The sequence below is a fragment of the Paroedura picta genome, chromosome 10 (assembly GCF_049243985.1).
Source record: "Paroedura picta isolate Pp20150507F chromosome 10, Ppicta_v3.0, whole genome shotgun sequence".
In the NCBI taxonomy this organism is placed as follows: Eukaryota; Metazoa; Chordata; class Lepidosauria; order Squamata; family Gekkonidae; genus Paroedura; species Paroedura picta.
In genome coordinates, this window is record NC_135378.1 from 28,231,861 (window position 1) to 28,257,950 (window position 26,090).

Genomic DNA, 26,090 nt, shown 5'->3' on the forward strand with positions numbered 1-26,090 from the left:
GTGGGTCTGCCGCGTAAGAGCCAGGTTTGAATCCCGGAGCCACCTCAGAGACCAACAAGATGCTTGGAGTGAATGCTTTCAAGAAGGAAAGGTCCCTTCGCAGCTGTCAGTCAGAATGGAGACCCCAGAACAAGCATATCCCAATCAGAAACGGTGAGGTGTGCTCCAAAGAAGGAACTCATGATCCAGGGGTGCAATGGGCATGTCAGGATGTGCTAGCAATCCTGCCATAATTTAGCCTGGGTCCCCCCATGACAGTTTGATCTCTGTAGCTAGGGCCTCTTTGGTCATATATTATGCATGCTTGTTATTGTAACCACTGGTATGTGCTGTGTCTGTTATCTCTCCGAGCTGTGAAAGTTCTCCCCCTTTTGAAGTTGCCTGGCCAGGCCTGGGCTATAAACCAAAACATCCTATCTTTGAGAGGTGCCCAAGGACATGTGAATTGTAACACTGTTGCCCTCGTTTTATTGTATCTGTTTCCTCTCTCTTCCCCCCTCCCCTTGGGGACTTTCAAGTTTTGGGCGGGAGACTTGTTTTAAAAAGAGCTACAATTCTGATCTGACTTCAGAATTGACTTTGCCAGTCTTGTAGTATGCAGTATTCTCATTAAAAGCTTTCTACTTTAAGAAGCTCGTTGTGAGTTCTTGCTACGCTTGACAGGGCATCACAATCAGCTTGGTTAGAGCTGGGGAGAAATGTCACGGGGCAGGAAAACCAGACTCTGTACACAGATCCTAAGGCCATCCTATGGCCTTATTCAGCCCTGGAGGTCCATTGTCCTGAATGTATGAATGGGCGTCCGGGTGAATGCACCATTACCCGAGAAGATCCTCGGTTGCTAGCACAATATGCAGGGGGAGGGAGCATCTGGGGGTTCCCCTGGACCCAGCCAGTGCTTGCATGCGTCTGAGAGGGGATGACAAGCACGAGCCACCCCTGCTGCTTTCTCCCATTTGCTCTTGGACCTCTGAGTCTGTGGCTTGCAGCCTGTGTCCTTTGGAGGCGCCAGCTAGGGGGTCCCAACCAGCCCAAGAGAGATTGTTCTTCTGTTTGATATGTTTATGATATATCGGTTGCTATTGCTACTGCTGTTAGCCACCTTGGCTTCCTCCAGGGACCAAAGCAGGATATAAATACTTAAATAAAAGTGTACTGGAATTGGTAGGGGGAACTTTACAGGAGCCTAGTAGTTTTTACCTGCTCAGCAGCCTTCAGGGTGAACAGCTTATCAATTCCCTCCAGCAGTTTACAAGAATGGGCAATATTCACAGCAGTCTCCTCTTTGTCACCTGTCATCATCCAGATTGTTATGCCAGCTTTTCTGAGTGATTTAATAGTTTCTGGGACGCCCTCTTGCAGGCGATCTTCAACTCCAGTGGCTCCTAAGATGTCAGTTACACAAGTTAAGTAAAACATTAATGAACAGAAAACAAACACATCCAAATGCTAGCTGAGGGTGGCAGTTATGTAGAGATATTTTCATTGGGAGGGGGGAGAAATTTTCTGTTTGGCTGGCCTCACTGCTTGTTGATATGGGACACATCTTCTGGTGTGCCTCACCAAACGGAAATGTAGATGAACATAACGGACGTTGTCCCACCCATGAAGCTTGCCAGAAGATGGAAGGCCCAGCCAGTGGGCGCGCTGGCCCCTGGGCAGCATCTGTGCCACTTGTGGGGGCTGAGGCGGTGGCTGCCCCACCCGTGGGGCCTTCACAGCAGCTGTGCTGGCCTCTGCAGCCTCTGCAGCCGTTATATGACCTGCAGGGGCTGAGGCAGCAGCAGAGGAGCAGGTAAAGAGAACGGGGGAGGAGGGAAGGGAAGGGAGTACAGAGCACAGAGCCAGATCAAAGGGACCCGAGAGGGTGAAACTCTTCCCCTTTTCTTTCTGAGGAATTTCCATTGCTGCTTTCAGTGGTGGTCCGGATCAAGTTCAAGGTCTTGCTCCTTACCTTCAAGGCCCTTCCCGGTCTGGAACCCACATATCTGAGGGACTACCTTATGCCCCTCCACAGGGCCTTGCGCTCTGTGGGAACTAATCTGTTGGTGGTGCCCAGCCCGTGGGAGGTTTGCCTTGCCTCCACCAGGGCCTTTTTGGTCCTTGCCCCGGCCTGGTGGAATGAGGTCCCAGAAAAGTAAGATTTTAATTTTTAATTTTTTGTAGGTGGGGTTTTATTTTTATGTAACCTGCTTTGCAGATAGTGGTGGGGAATAAATCCCATCATCATCATCATCATCCTTATTTTTCTATCCCTTCCTTCCCACAAGGTTCAGGGTAGGCTAACTTCAAATCAACATACTGTTGCTGTCAAAAGCAAATCTTGGGATTAGACATGGACAGGGCTGGTTTACCCAAGTAGCCCACGTAGCACGTGCTTTGGGCCCTGCACTTCCAGCCCCCCCTCCCTTCCTCCCTGTGAATCAGCCATAGCCCCTCTCCTCCCCCCTTTCCCCTCTGAGGATTCTCCAATGAGGGGGCCTCTCCCCTCCCTGTCTGGGGGTTCCTGCTGGATGGATACACTGCTAGGGCCCCGCAAATCCTTAAACCACTCTTGGACGTGTGGCTGGACTGAAGGACGCTTTAATTAGATCTGATTTTTTGAAGACTTTAGGGGGAAGCATTGTTTTCTGACTCACCAAGCAAGGTTAAGTTGCTCTCAAGCCTTGCGGCAGATTCCAGTAGCAATTCCTCCCTGTGGTCTACATCGTTTTCAGCTGCATAATGTGCCGTTAGCCAGTCCTCGTACTCAATGTCGGTCATTACCTTCAGAATTGGAAAACACATGGACTGGTCAAAGCAATACTGATGGACATGTACACAAATATGCTTCCCAATGATCTTTTGCACCTTCACGGCACTTCTCGGCTTTCTCAAAGCCTGAAGAATGTTCCAGAAGTTTCTTAACAGTAAGAAAGGTGAGAACGGCTAGTCTAGCCCACTGAAACGAGGATCCTACTATGGAATTCCCCCCCCCCATTTAATGTGTCCTGCTAGCATTTAAGCATTGTTTCTGGTTTTAGACATCTGGATGGTCCTACGACCCTAATCCTATTGCATTGTTAATTGAATTCCCCGCTTGTCAATTGAATTGACTTGCTCCTATGTAATCTGCCTTGAGTCCAAGTGAGAAAGGTCAACTCTAAATAATGGCAATCAACAAATAAAATTGTCGAACTGTCCCATTCTCGCTGTAGAGAATGGGTTCTCCGGGTGTTCTCTGGACAGAAAGTGTGTCTCTGTGCTTCCCAGATAGGGTCCTATCACAGAGATTGTGCTGCGGATGTTCATAAGAGGCGTTTTTCAGGTTCAAGTTTATTGAAGTCAAAGCTATTGGTATTTCCTGATATTCATAAATGTCAATACTGATATGATATTTGAATTTGGTAAATATTTGGGAATCCCAATTTTTTGAAACTCCATTATAGTCAGTGGTCCCCATACCTGGAGTATTTGGAGGCCCCCTGTATACGGAGGTAGAGTCACCAACCCCCTCCCACCCAAGTATGAAAAAGATTGGACCAGGGGAACAATTCCATGAGCCTATTAAAAAGTTACCTCCATCATTCATTGTTTCCATTGGAGGGGGAAAAGGCATTTAACCTTTAAAGCGAATGTCGTTTCTTAACAAATTTAAATGTCGTCCGCAAGCCACAGCTGCGTCAGTGAACTTCAAAGGCATTTTAAAGGGCTCGTGGTCACTTTAAACGCCTTGTAAAAGCTGAGAGTTTACCCTGTAAGTATTTAAGGGACCAAGAGCCCTTTTAAGGGTCAGCTATTTTGGATAGCTGAAAAAAAAGCAAAATAATCTGTCTGAATTAATACCTGGCTTGGATTAGCCAGCTGCATGCCCCTATTGCTCAGCAGGGTCTCTAAATTAGAAGTTCAGACCTGCCTAAGACATACACTGGCTTATCCTGGCATGAGTAAAACCCTTGTTTCCTCCCCTTTCTACTCTTATTTTACCTTTGTGGCGACACAGAGAGTGCGCAGCCCTTTTCTGGCATATTCATCCAAATGTTTTTGAGTGTTTTTCTGAACTTTTTGCCTTCGCGCATCTACTTTTCTAACACCTGAAGATTAAAGGAATAAGGAAATGCAGATGTAATACATGGATCGTATTAATCGTATTAATAGCTTTTGCAAACTAGGTCAAGAAATCCTTCTAAATCCCCTAAAGTCAAATGGATTGGAGCACTTTTCTAATTTAAAACAAATATATTTCTGTGAGCAGAGCCTTTGTAGTTACTCCCATGTGCCAAGAAGGGGTGGGAGAGAAGCAACTGTGCCAATGGGGCACAGTTCATCAGAGAGGGAACCCACAGAAGCTCCAAAGAAATCAATGACAATGGGGCAAGGGCAATCCACACCCATTCCTGGTCTATAATTGCAGAAGCATTTCAGACAGCAAGTGTGACTTGCCTCCACATCACTCGGTAGAGAGATTATGGTGAAATGAAGAGTGTGACCCAGGAGCCCGGTTGTGCTTTAAAAGTTTAAGAAAAGTTATTTCACCATGGGCTTTAGTGGGTCAGACCTGGCAACTGAAATGAAGGCCATTCGTCTTGGTGCTATGAGATGCCTACGCAGTTTTGCGAACACAAACTTAACATGGCTGCGCACCTGAGAAAGAGCAGTGCCCCCTCTGCTGAGGGCTCTCCTGGATCACTGCTCAGTTATTTATAGCAGGGCCCCCCAACCTTTCTGACTCTCCAGGCACATTCGGGGTTCAGACACGCCATGGTGGGAGGCAGTGACAAAATACTAGTCACAGGAGAAGCCAGCCACAGAACGATTGCAGCAGCTAAAATTCAGCCACATAGTGCAAATGGCTGACAATGTGACATAAAAAGAGCATGCAGGTCCATGTAGCCTCTAGCCCCCCCCCCACCCCCAGCAGGTTGCCACACTGGTCAGTTTGGGTTCTCTGACAAGAGGCCCCCCTAGGCCATTTGTTCTAGGTGGGCAGAAACCCTTCAGCTGGCCTTGGGAACAAGGGTTCACAGACGAAGGAGACACCATGCAAAATGCCATTTAAAACTAGATGTTACTAAAAACGCCAGGGGCTGTTTCTCACAAGACATCCCTCATTCACTAGAAATGCGACTTTAAAAAAAAGATAATAAATGAAACGGATGCATCATTTTAGAAAGCCAGCCAAAGGGTCCTCCGTACCTGTGGGATCTTTTTGTAGCAGATTCATGATCACAGAGTCTGCACCTTTGGTGTACACAACGACCTGGTTGAGGATAGGGTGCCTCACCACCACAGACATCCTCTTCCGGACGGCATCGAAAGGCAGGATGTGCAGCAATTGGAAGTCTAGCGTTCCCAGGGGCTCAAACTCTATTGTGATCCGATCAGGACTCCTGGACTGCAGGATGCAAGAATAGGCTCGGGCAGCCTCGACCAGGGCCGCCTCGTCAGAGCTCTCTGTCTCGTAGCACAGCCGATGTTGGAAAGACGGCTCAGGTAATGGTGGGAAAGTGCTGAAGGAGGGCATTTCCAGCGACTGCACTGATGCTTCATCAGAGCTCTCTGAGTCAGCAGGCGAAGGGGACAGACATTGTGCTCCTGAGAAACCCACTATTTGGCTCTCTGCCTCATAGCACAGCTGATCTTGCGAAGATGGCTCAGATGATGGTGGAGGAGTGCTCATAGAGGGCACTTCCAGCGATTTTATTCGCCTTGGTTCATCAGGACTCCCTGAGTCAGCAGGCGAAGGGGACAGACATTGTGCTCCTGAGAAACCCACTATTTGGCTCTCTGCCTCATAGCACAGCTGATCTTGCGAAGATGGCTCAGATGATGGTGGAGGAGTGCTCATAGAGGGCACTTCCAGCGGTTTTATTCGCCTTGGTTCATCAGGACTCCCTGAGTCAGCAGGCGAAGGGGACAGACATTGTGCTCCTGAGAAACCCACTATTTGGCTCTCTGTCTCATAGCACAGCTGATCTTGCGAAGATGCCTCAGATGATGGTGGAGGAGTGCTCATAGAGGGCACTTCCAGCGATTTTAGTAGCCTTGGTTCATCAGGACTCCCTGAGTCAGCAGGCGAAGGGGACAGACATTGTGCTCCTGAGAAACCCACTATTTGGCTCTCTGCCTCATAGCACAGCTGATCTTGCGAAGATGGCTCAGATGATGGTGGAGGAGTGCTCATAGAGGGCACTTCCAGCGGTTTTATTTGCCTTGGTTCATCAGGACTCCCTGAGTCAGCAGGCGAAGGGGACAGACATTGTGCTCCTGTTGTTGGCCCAACATTCTTGCTCTCAGATTGTGATGCTTTGGAACTTGTACTTGGTACTGGCGAAGAGCTATTTTTCTGGATGGACGATCGCTCCAGTACCTTTGTAAAGTCACCCAGAGGTTCAGCTTCAGGAGGTAATTCACAGAGTGAAGGCGAAAGCCTCTGCAAGAGAGCAATTTCAAAACAAACCATTCCATGGTTACAGAAATAAACAGGACAATCCATGTTCTTAATGCAGACAATATTGGCAAGCCTTCGGATCAGAGCCAAAGTTGCTAAATTTGGCCTGCAGCATGGAACCCAGAAGCGCTCTGTTGGTGCTGAAACCACAAGGGAACTAAAAGTGCAGCTTGGGAACTGTGTTGTGGTGGCAGAGCCAGGACTAGCTGAAGGTGAACGGCAGGCAAGGCTGAGATCCAAGCTTGCGAGAGCAGCTTCAGGGCTCAAGGGGACGGGTGGACCCAGCAGGTTAGTCTGCTGGCCTTCCATCCACTGCATTTGGTTCACTGGCTCTCCCACCACTCAGCTGGATCAACACTGTGCTTTCCTTGGACACCCCAGAATGGGGCCCCCACCGCACAGTTGCAGGGAGCGGCATGGCGTTCTCCCACCAAGGTGGGGGTGGGGGGACTCCCGCGTCAGCTATGTGCGGTGTCCCTGCAGAGACACCGTAGGTTGGGAGAAGGGCCGGGCCAAAAGGCCCAGCTCTGCCAGTTATGCACACGCTGGCCTGACCCAGCCCACGCTGCTGCCCGCAGCAAACCAGGGAATGTGGAAAGTTCCGCTTTCCCTTGCCATGGGTCTTCTGGGATGCTGTGCCGGGCCAGGGCTAGGGTGGCGGCAGCGTCATGCACAACCGGGTCTGCCCTGCTGCCCCATCCTGGACCTCCTGCCCTGTGCATACTCGGTCTATGGTAGCTGTGGTCGTCTGCTGACCATCGTCTGCTTTTTCCTCACCATACAGCAGGCTTTCTGAACGATGGTTTCATGAAGCCTGGTGTGTCTTGATGGCCCTGGAAGGGTATTGTGAAGGGATGGGAGTGAATTAATGTTTCATATATTTTAATAATAATGGTGTTGAACATTTATCATTTGATAAGACCACATATGGTCATGTTGACTCAGCCTTCCAATTGGAGTGTACACAGATATGCTCCCCATCCATATTCTGCACGGTTGTGCCGCTTCTGGGGTTTCTCGAAATGTGAAGACTATTTCAGGGGTGTCTCGACAGTAAAAAGGTTGAGAAAGGCTGGCTTACAGTGTCCTGCTCGGCACCTACCAGGGCCTTCTCTACAGTGGCTCCCACTGGTGGAATGGGCTCCCTCAGGAGGGTAAGGGGACAGTGTAGTTAGGAAGTCTGAGGAAGTCATTTTCTTCACTAGGGCTTTCCCATGGGGTTTCAGCTCCAGGCATTGGCACGTAGGGGATGTGAATGGAGTTGCAGTGTGTTTCGTATATTCCTAATCTTGGAAGGGCAAGCTGCTTTAAGATGGGGGATAAATATTTCAGAAAGTGACAGTGCAGTCCTAACAAGAGTTATATCCTTCTAATGCATTATTTTCAGGTGTCTTGAAAGTGTGTAGCTCTGGTCAGGATTGCACAGAAAATGTTTCTCAAGATCTTCACAGTACATGGATTATTAACAAAGTAAAAAGGGGGGAGGGAGTCTAAACTCCAAGGGGCTTTTAAGAGACATGGGAGAGAAGTAGCAAAGTATAGGATCTCATATGGTCTTGTCACTGTGGAGCAATTTGGAGAACTAAGCAGTTTATCAACAAAGCTAGATTTCCGCAGGATAATGGTTTTTGTGAACACACTCCATCCTCAGCGTCCCGAAAATAAAGGTTCCCCTGAAGACAGACCTAAGGGGGACTTTCCCCCTTCCTCACATGCGCAATGCTACTGGCTGTGCATTGCAGATACAGTCACGCACCCATGTGGTTCAACTGCAGTAGTGATTTCTTGCCCACAAGCAAACAGGGCAAGTGAACAGAGGAGAAGGAGAATAGTTGAGAAAAGACAGTCCTTGTATTCTCTCCATACAAGCAACTACAAGGCACCAGGGCCAAAAGACTGTTCAGATTTGATAGCCGGCTAAGGAGCGCTGCAGAGGATCCCGGGTTTCCCACACCCCCCTCACCTTTTGACTCGGTTTTGTAGATGAGGAAATGACAACGGTATTGCAAAGTGCGATGGACAAGAAAAACTCGGAGATGTACATTGTCTTTGAGGACATATACTCCACTGCAGAGCGTGAATAGAGTTTCCGAGAGATTCCACTCAATTTCTGCATTAACGTTATGTCTGGGACAACAGTAGCCTCCTGTTGCTTCAAAAAGAAATAAGAGTTAGTTTCTTTTATGAACTACATCTTGCAAGATATTACCATGAAATATAGTCTTAAAACGGCTGCCAAAATCCATACATTCATATCGAAAAGAGACATAGACCCGACACTCAAAGTCCAAGAAGATGCCCTCCCCAAAAGCCATTGATAAAACATGCACCAAACCCCTCCTCCATCAAAAGGTGCATCCCTTTTCAAAAGGAAACTGGTTCAACCATAACAATCCACCCTCCACGAGGACGACCTCTCGGCCACCCACACTGTGTTGACCATCTCCCTCCCTCTACACCGACCCGTTCTGGAACGACATCTAGATCTGTCTTCCCCAGGAAACCCCTCCTTCTGGAGAGTGCCTGCTTCCCAGTTTCATCTGGCTTTTCCATATCTTTATTCTTCTGAATATATGTTGATTGGATGAATAAGCAAGTCTCATTGATGTTATTAAAGCAAATAACTAAGTCTGGCGAGTTCTTCTCTTCCCAGTCTTTGCCAAAATCATGTCTGGCTAAGGACAGCAGAGGAAAAGAGTTGCTCTGATTGGGTTTTGGGAAAAAGTCAGTGATGTATTTTCATTTTAGGGCTCAGTCAAATAACCTTTTGGCTGCCCTGTTAAGTGATTCCCACAACTCCAATTGGTCTCATAGACTTCCTGACAAACTCCTCTCATTGGGCTTAGATTTACACTCTTTGATGAATCCTGAGGAGAAAAGTATCTATAAGTTCATAGTAAGGAGACTGGAGGACATTAAACATCAATCCTTACTGTCATTTACATCTTCATCTTGCTCTCCCCATGTACGGAATATTATCCCATTATATAAAGTTATTATCCCACCCTAACTTAGCATTACTGAAGATTACTCCGACAGGACAGCTTTCATGCTTGCTCGGCTGAACTCTTCCCCTTCTAATGTTCGCTTAGGGAGGTTTAACCACATGCATTTAGCGGAGAGACTGTGATTTCATGGCTGTATGTTTCCTGATCTTCTCCCTCATATTATTTTGTTTTGCCCCAGGTTCTCTTTATACCGCTATGTGATATCTGACATTCTATCCTCCCTTCACTTCCACTGTGACGAAACTGTAATCGTTAATAAATTACTCGATAGCAAAGATCCTGCCCAAACCACCGGTATCACACCATTTTAGGTGAGGTTTTTAGAATTAATTCCTGTTTTTTAACAAAACTGAGTCACTCCGCTTGATTTTTACATTTTTTTACTTTGCATCTCCCTTCTTGTGTTGTTCATTATGCCAATAAAGGCTTCTGTATCTCTATATTTTCTGGGTTCAATGGTATCTTTATTTTAAGAAAAATGATATAATTTGGACCATATTGTCCCAATATAGAAAGGCTCTAGGAGGACCCTATATTATCATTATCATTATCATTATCATTATCATTATCATTATCATTATCATTATCATTATCATTATCATTATCATTATCATTATTTGTATGGTAGTGTTACACACAGAAAGCATATAATATTTTTAAAAAATATATAGTTCAGATGTATTTAGACAGCTTGGACAAGACTCCTAAATATTAATTTCTAAGTTTTCAATCCAGAATCAAAGCTGGGGAGAGTCAAAAGAGTTCTGTCACATCTCCCTATAAAGCACAATGTTCACATTCCTGTGACAGATGAAAAATAGTTTGGTGAGCTGCTCCACAATCTCATTTGGAACATGGACAGCCCTGACGGCATTTAACAGGAATTGCCCCAAGACCAAAAACAGGCCAACCCACAGCGGAGACAGGATTCTCCATGTATGGTAGAGATCACATCGAAAGAAATGGACAAAAATAACATAAAAATGACCTGAAGAAGGCAGGAAAAGGCCGCAAGAATCATGGGATGTTGAAAAAGGATGAGAGTCAAAAGAGAAAGAGAAGGAGATGAAGAAGAACATGAAGATGAAGAAGAAAGAGGTGGAAGAGGAGGAGAAGAAGAGTTGGTTATTGTGCTGTTTTTCTTTACCAGGAGGAGAAAGAACAAGCAGCAGCAGCAGCAGCAGCAGGAGTAGCAAAAGTAGAAGCAGAAGGAGGAGGAGAAGGAGGAGGGAGGAGAAGAAGCAGCAGAAGGAGAAGGGAGAGGGAGAAGAAGAAGAAGAAGAAGAGTTGTTTATTACTCCACTATTCTCTACCAAGATGAGGAGAAGGAGGATGTGGAGGAGAAGGAGCAGCAGAAGGAGTAGTAGTAGCAGAAGTAGGAGCAGAAGAAGGAGGAGGAAGAGAAGGAGGAGGAGGAGAAGGGAGGGGAAGAGGAAGAGCTGGTTATTATGCCACTTTTTTCTCCACCAGGAATCTATTATTATTATTATTATTATTATTGTAATTTTATTTATATCCCGCCTCCCCCTGAAGGCTCGAGGCGGCTCACATAAAAACCCCTCCCTTAAAATCCAAAACAGTCACATAAAATTACAATAACCAATTAAACAATAACAACAATAACAGCAATAGATGGCAATAGTAATCATCGAGTCTCCGCCACCTCAGCTACAGGGAGGTGGAGGGAACTAGTGCTCACTCTCTACCGCCAGATTTCAGGGGGGGGGGGACCTGATCCTCCTGACCGCCCAGCCTCACCGTAGGCCTGGCAGAAGAGCTCCGTTTTACAGGCCCTGCGGAATGCTGGTAATCTGAAGGTGGCTTTCAGTCATCTCCCCTTTCCTCTCCCCACAACAGACCCCCTGTGAGGTAGGTGAGGCTGAGAGAGCCCTGATATCACTGCTGGGTCAGAACTGCTCTATAAGTGCTGTGAAGGAAGGTGAGGGTGTGTTTTTTGAGTAATTCTCTAGTTGCTAGGGGCTGGTGTGTCCTGGACAGAGAGATTTGGTGGGTGGGCAGGATCTGCAGCTTGTTTCCCTGGCCTGCTGTCCCTCCTGGATTGCCAGCTTGTCATTCTCTTGAACGTGCAGAGAACCACAGCAGCAGAATGAAGCTTCAAAGGTCCCTCCTGGCCAGCAGCAGCGGGTGGGGTTGCCAGCTCCAGGTTGGGAAACGCCTAGAGATCTGGGGGTGGAGCCTAAGGACGGCAGGGACTTCTGTGGAGTCCGCCCCTACAGCAGGGATTCTCTCTGGGGGACATCTGCCCCATGGGTGGCCCTGGCACATTTGAAGGGAGCCACAGACTGGGACATGCGAGAGGAGGAGCCCAGAGGGTCTATGGGGGACCTGGCAAATGAACCGAACAAATACCCTTGTTGTCATAGATTACATCATTCATTGCTAGGAAGTTCAGTCTTTGTGCGAAGGAAGAAAAGGCCATCATGGAATCCATTCCTTTGTGTGTGCTTGACTTCATGGGTTCAAGAACAAAGCCAAACACACATGCTTCTGTTGGCCAGATGTTCTACACTAAGATTTCATGAGGCTTTCAAAAAGGTTTCCCCGCACGTCAGAAGGCTCAGGCTTTCCTGTTGTCTGATAAAAAAAGATGGTCCCTCTTCTCTGCTCATGTTGTGTTTGTCAGTCCGTCAGTCAAATGTGCTGCGTGCAGCCAGGGGCCCTTGCAAACATACAAGCCAGCCGTTCTCTCAGGCACTATGTTGGGTCGTATCCTGGTTGGAGAGTGGGCCCTGGAGCCTGAGAATGGCTCCTGAGAAGCTCCTCAGGAGGTGGGGACTGGCTGCTCTAAAGCATCCCTTTTCTCCAGGGAAACTCATCTCAGGGGATCCCGAGGTCCCACGGGGAAGCTGCAGACCCTACTGCCCTGGTGCTTCATTTCACTTGCCATTTTTTTAACGGGGTGTGTGTGTGAGTGTGTGTGTGTGTGTGTGTGGGATCAATTCCTCACCAGTCAACCACTGCTACTCTTTATTGTGAATGGATATTGTAGGCAGGAATCCCCATCCATCACGGAAAAGGAATTGCCCCCAGTAGGGCAGAGTCTGCACTTACTTTGTTTATTCCATTGTCAATCCTGTTGAATTCAGATCGCTTTGAACTCGGGTCTTCCTCCCCCCCCCCTTGAAACAGGAAAGTCTTCTGCACGTGGTTAGGGTAGTTCAGAAGGGGGGGGAGCCAAGCCTCTTTCTTTCTTTTCTTGAAGGGGGAGGGGGAGGAGCTAAGCAGGGAGCCTCTTTATTTTCTTGGGGGGGGGGGTGGAGAGGTTACACCTTAGAGTAACCTCCTGGCAGAGCCTCTGCATACCTTCTGAGGGTGGGCTGTGGGGGGCCCAGAAAGGGACCCCTCCTGGCCCTCTGGGACCCAGAGCATCCAGAAATAGCCTCTGCCCTGGAAATCTCTACTCGTGAGTCAGTCCTGTGAGGCTTGCCATTTGCAATCTGGGGAACCCTCGAAGGCAATTGCTGGAGAGGAGCTTTGATTCTGCGGGTTCTCCAGGTCCCTCCTGGAGCCTGGCATCCCTGACCAGCGGCAGGGAGCCTAGCCTTCAGCTGGGACCTGGAGATCCCACTTCTGGGGGTTCTCGAAGCCTGAAGAATACTTCAGGCAGTTCTGAATGGCAGAAAACCTAAGAGAAGCTGACATTAAGGCAGTCATTGAGTAATCTGCGGTAAATTCTTTCTCAGTCTGTGCTTCCTGTATGTAATATACGACTGATTGACTTTGATATTGGACTGAACTGTAAAAGGTGAAGACTCAAAGTCTGTCATTTCTTCAACCAAATTGGACTATCAATTAAATATTTTCAGTGAAAGAAGAAATAGTGACAAGTTTATGACTTATTTGATGTTCACTGTTATTAGCAGTAGCTGCCCCTCAGCATTTCTCTTTGTTTCCCATTGGGAGCCTGGCATCCCTGCGCCTCCGTGGGGTCCAAAGCCAGAGAGTCCCCACTCCCAAGTAGCCTTTTACTCCAGGGGGACTGATCCCTATGGCCTGGAAATGACTTGGAATTCCAGCCAAAGCCCAGGACACAGCATTCGGTCAGCTCTCTTGGACACAGGGCCACAGACTTTCCCCCTCCCAAGCAAGGCCTTTCATCTCCACGAGGGAGGCTCAAGATAAGTTCTCATTGCAGAGTTCCCCCTCCAAAGCAGCCATTTTCCTCTGGGGAGCTGATCTCTATAGTCTACAGCTGACCTCCAAGTCACGGAGAAGGGCCTCAAGAGTCAAGGGGTGGGCAAAAGCTTTTGCCATGTAGCCAGCCCCCAGGAAGGCCACAGTGCGGGTGGGCCCCTAGCGTCCGCTGTTTCCCTGGGGGCAACGGGCATTGCCCCTCTAACAGTAAAAGAAATGGAGAAGGCTGAATTAGATCTGTGGGTTTCTTACAATGGGGCTGTTGAAGAAGGCCAGTTGCCTCCTTGGGAAGGATCCCGGAGGGTGGGTGCTTACCTGGGCCTCATTGCACAATTCGCCATCTGGATAGAGAGGGAGAGAGAGAGAGAGAGAGAGAGAGAGAAAAGGCATACAGTTTATGTGCAATTAAAATCTCTACCCTGGGGCCACGGAGCTTTGTCAATATTATAAGTGGCCACTGATTTAGCTATGAAACAGGACTGCCCTTAGGACCCAGCAGCTAACCCAGAAGCAAGTCACAGAGAGCGAGGGGAAGTTCGGGTTCTCAGAATGTACCAGATGCCCGGGTAAGCCGTAGCTTGGCGTTGAAAAATTCACAGAAATTTGATACAATGCATAAAAGACATCAAAATCTCTGTATTTTTCCTGCTCTTCTTTGCTTTGTTTGCTAAATAGAAACGCAGAAGGAAAGCAGGAAAGAAAGAGAGTAAAATGTGGCGTTGACTAAAGAAAACGTTCAATTTGTACATTTCCCCCCAAGTGGTAGCAGAAAACTTTCTTGTTTCTGAGACAGAGTCGGCAGGCATGGCCTGGCCATTGGCAGGAGTCTGGGGGCACAGGCATGGGGGGGGGGGGGTATGCCATCTGTGAGGGGGTACAAGGGGAAATTGATTGGCCACATGGTAATGAGCCTTGAAGAGACTCCCCTGAGAAGCAAACCACGAAAAGGAATGTATATGAGAGAGTGTATTCTGACCAAAATCTTAACAAAAAAGCTTCAAATGAATTCAGATTCATTCATCCTTCCAAAATAATATTTTGAATCGCAATCAATTAGAGCTATTTTCAGGTAAAAACTAAGATCTGAACAAATACCAGAGAGCTATGTCTGCATGCAATTCAACAACAATAAAAAGGGATCTGACCACGCCTGTAGTCTGAAATCAATTCCTGGAAAATTTGGTAATGACATCATAACATTTTGGGAATTGCCTGAAACTCTAGTTTTCCTAGGAAGTGACATCACACTCTTGGTCCAATAGTGATGTTTTGTATCTCCCCCTCTGCCAAGAGGAGGCCGGGGGAGGGAAACACTGAGGATGGCGGATCCCCTGACCTTGGCAGGAAGATGCAAGACCTGCTCCCAGAGAAGCTTCACAGAATTCCATTGAAATCAATCAATATCCTTCTGACTCCAAAATACAATCTTCCCTGAACTCAGTCACAATCTTGTCTTTTCCTAGCTCAGTATGACGTATAGCAGTGGTCCCCAACCTTTTTATCACCGGGGACCGGTCAACGCTTGACAATTTTACTGAGGCCTGGGGAGGGTAGTCTTTTGCTGAGGGACCTCACAGCCTGAGCCCCTGCTCCGCTTGCTTTCCCTCCGGTGCCCCTGACTTCCTGCCACCCGCTCACGGGTGCTGCCAGCTATGGTGGCCCCTGGGCAGCACCAAAGGTGAGCCGGTGGCAGAGTGGCAGGGCAGCCCCCGAGGCAGCAGCCGGGGAGGAAGACGAGGAGGAGCCGCGGCCTTGTACCGACTGATCTATGGGCCGGTATTGGCCTCCGGACCGGGGTTGGGGACAACTTACATATAGTATCTTTCTTCTCCTTTCAATTTCCAAGACAAAAGAGACATCTGGGCCACAAGGGATAACTAAAGATACAGCCTGGGATAACTGTCACATTATTGACACTGGAGTAAACCTGTTGACCCCTCACCCAGATGGCGCAGAGTAACTTGATCTCATCCTAGGAAGGCTAGTGGTCTAATATCTACCTTGTCTCTACTTTATTGCTGTCCCTGTTGAACTGTAGTACAGAGATGGGGGAAAAAAAGAAATTTGGACCCTTTCGAATTTGGGGTGAATTGATTCAGCATGGATCCAAAGCAACCTTCTCTGGCTTGGCTTTAGCCCAATCGATTCAGCTGAATCGAAAGCGATTTTGCACCATTAAAGTTAGTCGGAAATTATTTCTTCCTGTCTATTCTGTGGTCCGGGGGGGGGGGGCAGCGCTGTTTGAGGTAGAGGCATGAAGCCTCTCCAGAAAGCATCCTCAAGTTTCCAACCGAGGGGACCAGGGAGCCCAGTTCCATGGCTACCGAAAGAGGGTGCCACGTCGGACCTCCGTTGTTTCCAGTGGAGAGGGCAAAAAGAGGACGGGGCCACGCTCTTTGGGTGACACAGAACTGGGCCCCGACCTCGTCAGCTATCTCATTCTCTCTCAGATTTACCGTTTTCCTCATGTGTGTATTTCTGGCCTCCTATGGAGCATTCCCGGAAAAGCATTTTATTCTCGGTGAGCGTCCCGGTCTTATCGGTAAATATGTATTCAATCTGGCCAAGGTCTTCAGTAATATTCAATGTTGGGCAATCGATCGTTGTATTTGCTTCCTTGTTGTTAAAGTCTTTGTCCGTCTTTATGAAAGATATTTGCACCAATTTCATAAATTCAATGGAAACATAAAGAGAAACTGGAATCCAGACCTATGAAAGCAAAAAAGAAAGAAAGAACAGAATAATTTAGTACAGCTTTATCCACCAAGCCAGTTCCAGTTCAAATTTGCCTCAAAAAACATCTGGATCAGCTCTCTAATAATTAGATGACTTCAGATTCCCAAACAAGTGGCAGAGATGTGAAATTACCTGCAGTAAAACTACCAGCCTCCATAACAATGTGAATGATCTTAATAATGGGCTGCTAAATGTCTCTGAAGGGTTGCTGATTCTGCTGAGCCGATACCAGTGAACTATAACAAGGAAACAAAGGAAAAGTGTCAGCCCGAGACCCTGCACTCCAAGGCCTTGGCATTAGCCCAGCTCAGAAAGCTCAGAAAGCAGAAAAGTCGACCCTGTGAACACGGAGAGGGAAACCAATCCCTCTGATATATTTTTCAGTAATTGCACCTCATTATCAGTTTTCCAAAACAAAATGCTTTTTTATCCCGTTTATTCCTATGGCTTCACAGTTTCCAGAAATGTTCCTCCTCTGCTTAATGGTATGACACGTTGAAGAGGGAGAACATTTCTCATCTCAGACAAACAGGGATGAGCAGCCGAATTCTGACAGTGACTCCGCAGAGGGATCCGGGGCGAGAAAGGGCGCCGCCAACTGCTCTCCCACGAGACCTTTGAACCAGAAGGAGGCTGGGGCTGTGACTCAGGGGAAAGGCCCCTGCTTCACACAGAGTTCAATCCCCGGCCTCTCCAGTTAAGACAAGAAAGGTCCCAACAAGTGGCAGAAGGAAAGCATGTGAAGCTGGCATCTGACATACGCAACTTACCTACAGCTGATGTAGAACACAAGAGCAAGAGGAGTAAAATACACCACAGGATATGCCCATTCACCCTCTTCTCAAGTTTGCTCCGCTTGTGCCTGGGGCCTGTGTTGTTCAACATTGCTTTGGTTTCATGACCTTTGGACACACAAAAAACATGGGATTGGACATGCCATTGGCCAGGCTGGGGGGTGGGGAAGATCAATTCCCACAAATAAAATGGCCACTTGGGTAGAGGGACTCTATGGCATTGGGCACTGAGAGCCAAGTTTGTGTAGTGGAGATCCGGGTTTGATTCCTGACTCCTTCTCCACATGCAGTCAGCTGAGTGACCTGGGGCCAGTCACACTTCTCTCAGAGCTCTCTCAGTCCTGCCTACCTCACAGGGGGTCTGTTGTGGGTGGGAGGAAGGGTGGGCAATTTTAAGCCCCTTTGAAACTCCTTCAGGTAGTAAAAAAAGGGGCGCAAAAGCCCAGCTTCTTTTATCTCTTTGAAGTCCCCCTTCCCCAAATCCCGACCTCCTTAAACTCCACCCCTCTCCATGTGTTTCGTAGCCTCAAACTGGCAACCATATATTTGATCCTTCTTTGGAATCCACAGACATCAAAAATACTTGTGTGAAATTTAAGCAAAGTCAAGACTAATCATCCCTATTTTGTGATATTCATCCCCGGGGCTTACCAATGAGCAGAATGGCACCCTGAATTTGAAAGGGACAGGAGCAAAGGGAGAACATCCTAATGATGAAAATCCACAGTGCAGATGATTTCTGATAGCTATGGTACACAATGAGACTGGGGGTGGGTGGGGAGCAGGGCAAATATGGGAAAGTGCTGAATTCCAATTGGATTACACTGTTTGGAGAACGTACGTGAGGCACATGGTGGTTGTGTATTTGCTTCCTTGCACAGTTATGATGGAAAGGCCATATGAGAAGAGCCTGGAGAACCACAGTAACCTTATAGCTCAATCATCTCTGCCTGAAATACGATCAAGAAATAAAACAGAGGGCAGAAACCTGTGGAGGTGTGCAGCACCTGAGACACAAATCAACTGCCCGCCCCCTTAGACAAAGACACCCGAAATAGGGAGGGATCAAAATGTCCTTCAGACACTGAAGCCAGAGCTCCCTGCGGTCTGCAGGCACTTCCCTCTTAGCCAGGCTTTCTCGATTGGTCTTTTGTAACATCCTGGAGTTTCTTGAGGGCCCTTAAAGGGTTTCCTGAATGGGTGGGAGTTCATTAATTCTTAATATATATTTTTAAATTGTTTAAAAAATTACTTGTTAAAAACAAATATATGGTCTTTCCACCTGCCCTCCCTCCCCAAATGGCCAATGATGAGCCTGGAGGGGGTGGGAAGGGGAGGGGTCTGGGTGTGCCTGTCAACAGCTATGTTTCACAACCCTATTCTGCATGATCACACCGTTTCTGGGGTTTCTCGAAGGCTGAGGAATGTTTCAAGGGTTTCGCAAGGGTAAAGAAGTGGAGAAAGGCTGCTGTAGCCTTGCCCAGCACTGCCATTTTGCCAGTGCTCTGAATTTGACTGTTTCTACCCAGATGCCTCTCTGTTTGTGGGATTCACTGTCTGCAATGGCTGCAGTGGCACCACCACTGTTTCCTGGTCTGCAGCTCAGCAGTATCTGCCCCACAATGCTGACCTGTGTATACCACAACGCCCACCACAGCTTCTGTGTTCCTGACTGTGCATCCTCGGAGGAGTAAGTTTTCTTTATTTAGGCCGATGCGCTCTTCATTCTCGAGCTCCCTGGAATGACAGAACACACAAGCCAGCTATGATAGTTACCTGCCTGGGAAAGTCAGAATGGATCGATGCAATCAGCCAGCCAGTACCATTCCATAGCCTCTTCCCTCTGCTGCCCCTGGTGGCAACTAGTGCTCTCTGGCCTCCCCCCACTGGCACCCCCTCATCCCCTGCTGCCATTCCACAGAACGGGGGGAGGAAAAATCGGCATTGCGCTGACCTTGTCAAATCTAGCCTGACCCTGGAAGTGATGTCATCATGTCGGGGTTATGGTTTGCGATTCTTAGAGCCTCACCTTGTTATGATGATGTCAGTCAATTCTGGGCTTGTACCAGAAGTGATGTAACAGCATTGGCATGACATGTATTCACATGCCCCCAGACCTGTTCAGCGTCTCCTTACCAGAATTTGGCTGGATGGTAACCCTACTGGGAGCTGTAGGTCACAGCCTTGGGGGGGGGGGGGGTTAGGGTAAGGCTGGGGATTGCTGGCTGCTTGGCCCTGGTTTGAAATGAACGCTTTAAGGCAGGGCTGGCGAAACTGTTCCTCTCCAGTACTACAATTACCATGAGCCCCTGCCATGCAATAAGAGTCCTTGAAAGGGATACAGTGAACAATGTGGATTCCCCCCAATTACTTACAGAAAGCCACGGAAGCTGTTGAGGTCATTGTTAGGGGCCTCACATTCTATTTTGTTGGTGAATTTTTCTGGATCAATTTCAGAAGCCTGTATGGGCACACAAAGGAGGGTCTCAGGCATGAACTGGAGCAACGGAAAGGAAGAATGAATTCTCTTGCCAGTAGAGGCTGCTCTTTGCAAACTCTCTTTTACATCTGTCAAACTACTCAGCATGGTAACCTGATGGAAAAGCACAGGTAACTTTAACTCCAGGGCTGAGAAGCTACGAAGGTTCATGCCCTTCGCATCAGGACCCCTTTGAAAAGAGCATGGGGCATTTCTAGGAGGAAGAGACATGCAGACCAAAACAGCAATAGCATAACAGAAGAGCAGGGCTAATTTATCACTGAAGATTCTCAATGCAAACAAAAAGGACTTATTCATTTTCTTGTAATGTCAGCTAGGTTTGCTTTTTGTTCCACCCTAAAGAGAATTCCTTCTTCCAGGAGGCATGTAAAATTAAGGCCTACAGAAGCTCTCAAGGAATTAACAAATAAGATTACCTTAATTCAGTTGAAAAAACGAGCCCCCCCCTCCCTCCATTGTCCCCCCCCCCCCCCGTTTTGTGGTTCATGTTTCCATTTTGGGAGAGTTCTGTTTACTAGGTGTGCATTTACTGGTTGTGCATTTTGTGTGCTCCGTACTGCTGCGATACGGCGATCTTGTCCCTGTATCTCTGTATCAGATGCAAGTTACTGGATGGGTTTCTTTGGATGCGGTATTTGTCTATGTGTGCAAGAGCAATAAAAGTAACTTTGCAAAGAAAGTGATTCTGCCAAGACAAAAGAGCAGGCCAAGTGAATGTGGACACAGCAAGCTGGTCGGGTTGAAGGAATGAAGCCACCTTCGATGGAAATATCCTTTTCCTTTCATCCAGGGCAGGCAGAAATGGGCCGGTGAAAACTTGTCATGGCATGAAAGTCAGTGATACCAGCAGGTAAGTCCCATTCCATTAAGCCTCTATTCAAGGCACAAGAAACGTTCCCTCAATGTTTGGGCAAAAGGTTCAGCAGAACTATACAAGGTGACAGCCCGATGTCGTGCTTAAGAGTGGAGGCCTGTCTAATCCAGAGAACCAGGTTTGATTCTCCACTCCTCCACATGCAGCCAGATGGGTGGCCATGGGCCAGTCACAGTTCTCTGAGAGCTCTCTCAGCCTTACCTACCTCACAAAGGAGAGGGCGGGTAGACAATGGAAAGCCCCTTGGAGACTCCTTTGGGTACAAAACACCAGCTCTTCTCCTTCTTCTGATTAGAAGAAGAAGAGCTGGTTCTTATATGCCGCTTTTCTCTACCCAAAGGAGACTCAAAGCAGCTTACAGTCGCCTTTCCTTTCCTCTCTGCACAACAGACCCCCTGTGAGGCGGGTGAGGCTGAGAGAGCCCTGATATCACTGCTTTATCAGTGCCATGGCGAACCCAAGGTTACGCAGCTGGCTGCATGTGGGGGAGCGCAGAATCGAACCTGGATCGCCAGGTTAGAAGTCCGCCTTCCTAGCCTCTACACCAAACTAATTACTCTGATGGCTGATCCAGCAGGGTCAGTGCTGACTACTGTGATGGGCAGGAGCTCTCCAGTGTCCCAGGAAGAAGTCTTTCAGATCACCTATTCTCTCTTTTTAAACTGGTGATGCCAGGATTGAGCCTGGATCCAGATGTTCTCCCACTGAGCTCTGGCACCTCTGCACTTCAGGTGTGTTCATCTTGAAATGCTATACCCCACCTCTCATGATTAAACCCCATAAAACACAACAAAAAACCCAAAACAGCAGTGGACCTAAAATCGATCCAGCATTCCGGAAAGCTACAGGGGCTGCCCATAATCCAAACACCCAGGACCCACGGTTCTGACTGAACTGAATGGGGGTGGGGATGTTTCCGTTTTCACTAGCCAAATGAGAAAAAATAGGCCAGTCATAAAAAATAAAAATAAAAACACCCGCTGGACTGCTGCCTAGCAAAACATCCAACATTTTACTGAAGTTACCCTTTGTATCTGCTTTAGAAGAAGACTATTCCACCAGAGGGGTCTCCAGCTGTGGCCATGAGCACAGACTGCCACCCTGAGGTGTTATGAAGCATTAGAGATGGATGGGGGGAGGATATACCTGGTCTTCAAATCCTCTCACCACCTGTCTCTGTTTCAAAGTGGTCTGTCCATCAAGGCTGGATGTTTCCAGGTGGCAGATTCCGTCGGCATCCGTGGAATAGATCAACACCATGTCGGCAGGGATCTCTTCATTACATGACAATCGGATGATATCACCAACGGTTATGTTTTTCCAGAATTTGTCTATGTATGCTTTTTCCTTTCTGAAAAACAGGTGGGGGGTGGAGGCGCTTCCTTTCAAAACCAATACGTAAACAAAGGGAAAGGATGCTATTCTAAATAACTCTGACATGCCATAAAACCTATCAAACTCTCTGCCTCTGGAAGCTGGGGATGCCTTTGTGACTCGATCACACCAATTGCACACAGAGGGACAGAATGCTGACCGAGAATCTGCTCATCCTTAATGTTTGCATTGCATTTTTTGCTTTCAGAAAAGATTGAGCATGTTCCTTGCCAAGGAAACAGCAAAACTCTTTAAGTGCAAACCCAAGCTAGTTTTTCAATGCAGCCTTCCAGAATGTGTGATACAACATGCCTCCCATACAAATTAAGAAAGCATCCATAATATAGCTCATGCAGCTTATGTGTCAACTAGTAGTTAAGCCCGCTGTAATTGAAATACAGCGGGCACTAGGAGGGCTCTCCCCAGCCCCTCGCGGTCCAGCTTCCCGGCTTCGCGGCTGGGGAAGTAGCTGAACCCAGCTCCTACCCCGGCCGCGAAGCTTGCTGCCCCCCCCACCCAGGCTCTCCCCGGCCAGCTTGGCTGCGTCGTGGGCGGGGAAAGGGCTGGGCCGGCGCGTTTGTGCGTTTCGTGAAGCCCTGGGGATTCTCAACAGCCCTGGCAGGGTTCCCTAAATGTGTGGGAGTCAATCAATTTTGTACATATTTTTAAAATTTGTTAAAATATTTATTGGGTGTTATAATTCTGTATGGTCATGTCAACCCCCTCCAATGGCCAGTGATGGGCCTGGAAGAGGTGGGAAGGGCAGGGGCCCAAGGGGTGTGTACACAGTTATGCTTCCCAAATATATTCTGCATGATTTAGCCATTTCTGGGGTTTCTTGAAGCTTGAAGAAGGTTTCAGGGGCTTCTCAATGGCAAAAGAGTTGAGAAAGGCTTCTGGATAGGTGGTCCTTTGGGTTCCAGTGAGGGGAGAAGTGGCTGGACATTCTTTGGGATTACAGTTGATCTCCAGATGACAAATCAGTTCACCTGGAGAAAATGGCCACTTTGGGAGATGGACTCTGTGGCATTATACCCCACTGCAGTCTGTCCTCTCATCAAAGCTCCTCAGGCTACCAAATCCCCATTTGTTTCCCAACCGGGAGCCAGCAACCCTACACAACAATCCCGTTCCAGTCCTCAGTGACTTACCTACAGTAGGCTTTAGTCAATAAGTTGTTTATCTTTTTGTCTAATTTATATTTCCCATAATCTTCCACAGCATCTTTCACGGCAATAACAGTGAGTACCACCAGGAGAGGTAGCATGGTGATTTCCTTCTGAAAAGCCTCAACCACTGGAATCCAGTTTAGTATAACTATAAATAGGAAATATAAATTGGCCACTCTGAAAGAAAGCAAAAGAACAGACAATAAAGTTGGGATCCGCTGATGAACCGTGGATGAGGAACGTCTGCATACGTCACGTGTGAAAGAACAGCAGTTAACTTTAGGTTTTGACATTGATGGAGTGATACTCAAGGAAATGATTACAACTTTCAGATTGATTACCTATTGGGAAGGTGTCTATGAAATTATGGCGGAATGTGAAGAGAGGGAGGGCCTGTCTCTGCCCTTTGCTGTCCTCGAAAATTACTTAGCGATCATGCAGAATGTTGATATATTCATATGGTATCAAGCCACTTTTCTGTATCAAGGTCCCAGATAAAGAAATGCACTTTTTCTTCTGTAAAAAACATTGTATCAGCAGTTCTTTGGAGAGGGCTGCAGGAGGGGGGTCCTGGAAAGGATTCTCTAAGAGGGATATTATGGAATTGACTGGGCAGCCCTGTGAAGTAGGCATGATGTGGATGCGTAAAACCCTTTTATGTTGTGGGAAAGAACACCCACCCCATCAGGCTGTCCCCTGAGCAATCCACTAATTCCTTTCCTTTCCTTTCCTTTCCTTTCCTTTCCTTTCCTTTCCTTTCCTTTCCTTTCCTTTCCTTTCCTTTCCTTTCCTTTCCTTTCCTTTCCTTTCCTTTCTCCTTTCCTTTCCTTTCCTTTCCTTTCCTTTCCTTTCCTTTCCTTTCCTTTCCTTTCCTTTCCTTTCCAGTTATGACACCATGCTTTCATGCTGTTTCTTGATTCTCCACACCTCTCCCCTATAGCATCTGGAGTGTTTCTGACATTATAACATTACTGCGTATGCAATAACAAAAAAGGGGGTTTCATCGCTGCTGAAGTACGTAAGAACTCATTTGATGTGTTTCCTAAGTACTGAATAACATTGTTATGAAATGGTGTCTCCATTTTGACCATTGTCAGTCAGTTGGTGACTAAGGAGGAGAAGGGGACCTTTGAAATGATAACAACCCTTCCTTTATTTACATTATTATGAAGTTCTAACTTAACTGAAGACAGAAGGGACCTGGCCTTGGCAGAACCTATAGCTCTAGCTACAAAGCTGAGTCTATGAGGACAGCAAAGCTGAGGGGCTGACTGCCCCTGTTGTCTGGCTTAGAACGGGAGGAGTCAGACACTCCCACTTCCAGGACCTGTGATTATTCTATGGACTATGAGCAAGGTCTCCTCAGGCATGAAGCTGCCTTATCCTGAATGAGACCATTGGTCCATCAAGGCTAAGATGATCTATTCAGACTGGCAACCCCTCTCTAAGGTTTCGGGTGCAAGCCTTTCACATCACCTACTGCTTGGTCCTTTCTAGCTGGAGATGCCAGGGATTGAGCCAGGGACCTTGTGCATGCAAAGCAGAGGCTCTTCCACTGAGCTACAAACCATCCCCAAGAATAACCTCCTTGTGATTAAGGCCAGTGAGTCGGGAAAAAGCATAGACAGAGAGTCAAATTAAAAAAAAAAAAACAGTAGCAGGGGAAGGGGAGAAATGAGAAGAGTTTGTGACTTCTTTTAGGTGAAGAGTCTTATTGGGGGTAAGACCAGGTGAATAGGATTTGCATAAAGAAATTCAGGCAGATGGTAAGAGAGCGAGAAAAAGGAAAAGGGTGCCCATAACCCCTTCCCCCTGCCAGAGGCCAAATCAACCTGCAGTTTGCTCCGTCCCTTCCTTACACCAGGTGTGTCAGGAGGAAGAGCCCCATCCTGAATGTGACCGTCCGCCCCCACAGTCTCCAGGAAGCTATAGCCACATTGGTTGGCTCAAAACTATGGACCAATTGTCACTTCATATTTTGTACTTGAGTCCTGCTTCCTAAATGTGAGGCATAAAGGGAGCGCTGATCCAGAAAACGACGCCGTGGGAACTATTTCACATGTCCTGCGTGGACTGTAAATTCACATCTGAGACCACGATCCTTAGAACAAACAAAAAACCCTCCGTCTCATTAGAATTTCACAGAACTGAACTTTACCTGTGAAACTGTTCAAACAGATTTCTCGGTATAAATGTAAAGAACGTATATTTGGTAGTTCGAATTTTGTTCTTCTTGTAGTGCTTTGATGCTTTTTCATATTCATCTTGAAAATGATCCAGGCATGGTATGACTATTCTGTCCTTGCTGGGTGTTTTGGCCTGCTGGGGCCTCCCTTCGCATCTTGGAGAAGCAAGTTCTCGTGTGAGCCTGGCACTCACTCTGTTGTTTCTGGTTAACAAGCGGCGCCAACGAGACCGGACCCACTGCAGTGGCCCTGCCATGCTTCAGAACTCTGAAATCCAAATACATGTTAAAAGCAACAGGGAATTGTCATTTTTGGTTCAGTGAAACACAAGGATTGAAAGCGAGTTTGCACCTAATAGCTAGCCACCATTCGGAAGGGTTTAGAAAACTCTGAACTTATTACTTATGCAGCTGAGCTCAGTTAGGGATCAATCTGTTTGGGTTTTGCTCTGCTTACATCCTAAATCCCATTTTTTCCTCGCTGTTGGATTTCCCAGGCAAGAGACGCATGGATGTGCTTTGCAATTGCCAGCCACCACGCCATGACTAGTATATCTTGGAGGTCTCCCATCCAAACACTAGTCAGAGTTTACTCTGCTGAGCTTCTGATTAGGTATGTGCAATGAAATAAAATAAAATGAAATGGAGTCTTTTGCGATTTGGCCTGAACGGTTTCAGCCCAAATCTGAAGCCCCTGAAGCCCCTTCCTTGGCCTGGATGCCTCTGAATCCACATTGATTTGGCACCAACCTCTGGCCCCAGGAAAGTCTATGGGGAATGTTCCCTTTCTGACTATTCTGTGATCTGGCTGGTGGCAGTGATGGAACCATTGGAGACTTCTGTTCTTTCCAATGGCAAGGGAAAA

General features: G+C 47.5%; 1 protein-coding gene across 1 annotated transcript in view; it reads right to left on the reverse strand.

The window, feature by feature from the left end:
• LOC143820022 (phospholipid-transporting ATPase VD-like) overlaps positions 1-25,482 on the reverse strand; it is a 37,453-nt gene extending 11,971 nt beyond the window's left edge. The window contains exons 1-14 of the mRNA XM_077302391.1: positions 25,199-25,482; positions 23,023-23,217; positions 21,644-21,848; positions 19,499-19,584; positions 18,754-18,860; positions 17,100-17,231; positions 16,462-16,565; positions 16,050-16,302; positions 13,834-13,934; positions 8,394-8,582; positions 5,176-6,412; positions 3,967-4,073; positions 2,640-2,766; positions 1,201-1,385 (exon numbers count right to left, since the gene is read on the reverse strand). Coding sequence (XP_077158506.1) covers positions 1,201-1,385; positions 2,640-2,766; positions 3,967-4,073; positions 5,176-6,412; positions 8,394-8,582; positions 13,834-13,934; positions 16,050-16,302; positions 16,462-16,565; positions 17,100-17,231; positions 18,754-18,860; positions 19,499-19,584; positions 21,644-21,848; positions 23,023-23,217; positions 25,199-25,482 — 3,312 coding nt within the window. The remainder of the gene's footprint in view (positions 1-1,200; positions 1,386-2,639; positions 2,767-3,966; positions 4,074-5,175; positions 6,413-8,393; positions 8,583-13,833; positions 13,935-16,049; positions 16,303-16,461; positions 16,566-17,099; positions 17,232-18,753; positions 18,861-19,498; positions 19,585-21,643; positions 21,849-23,022; positions 23,218-25,198) is intronic.
• Positions 25,483-26,090: the final 608 nt, after the last annotated feature.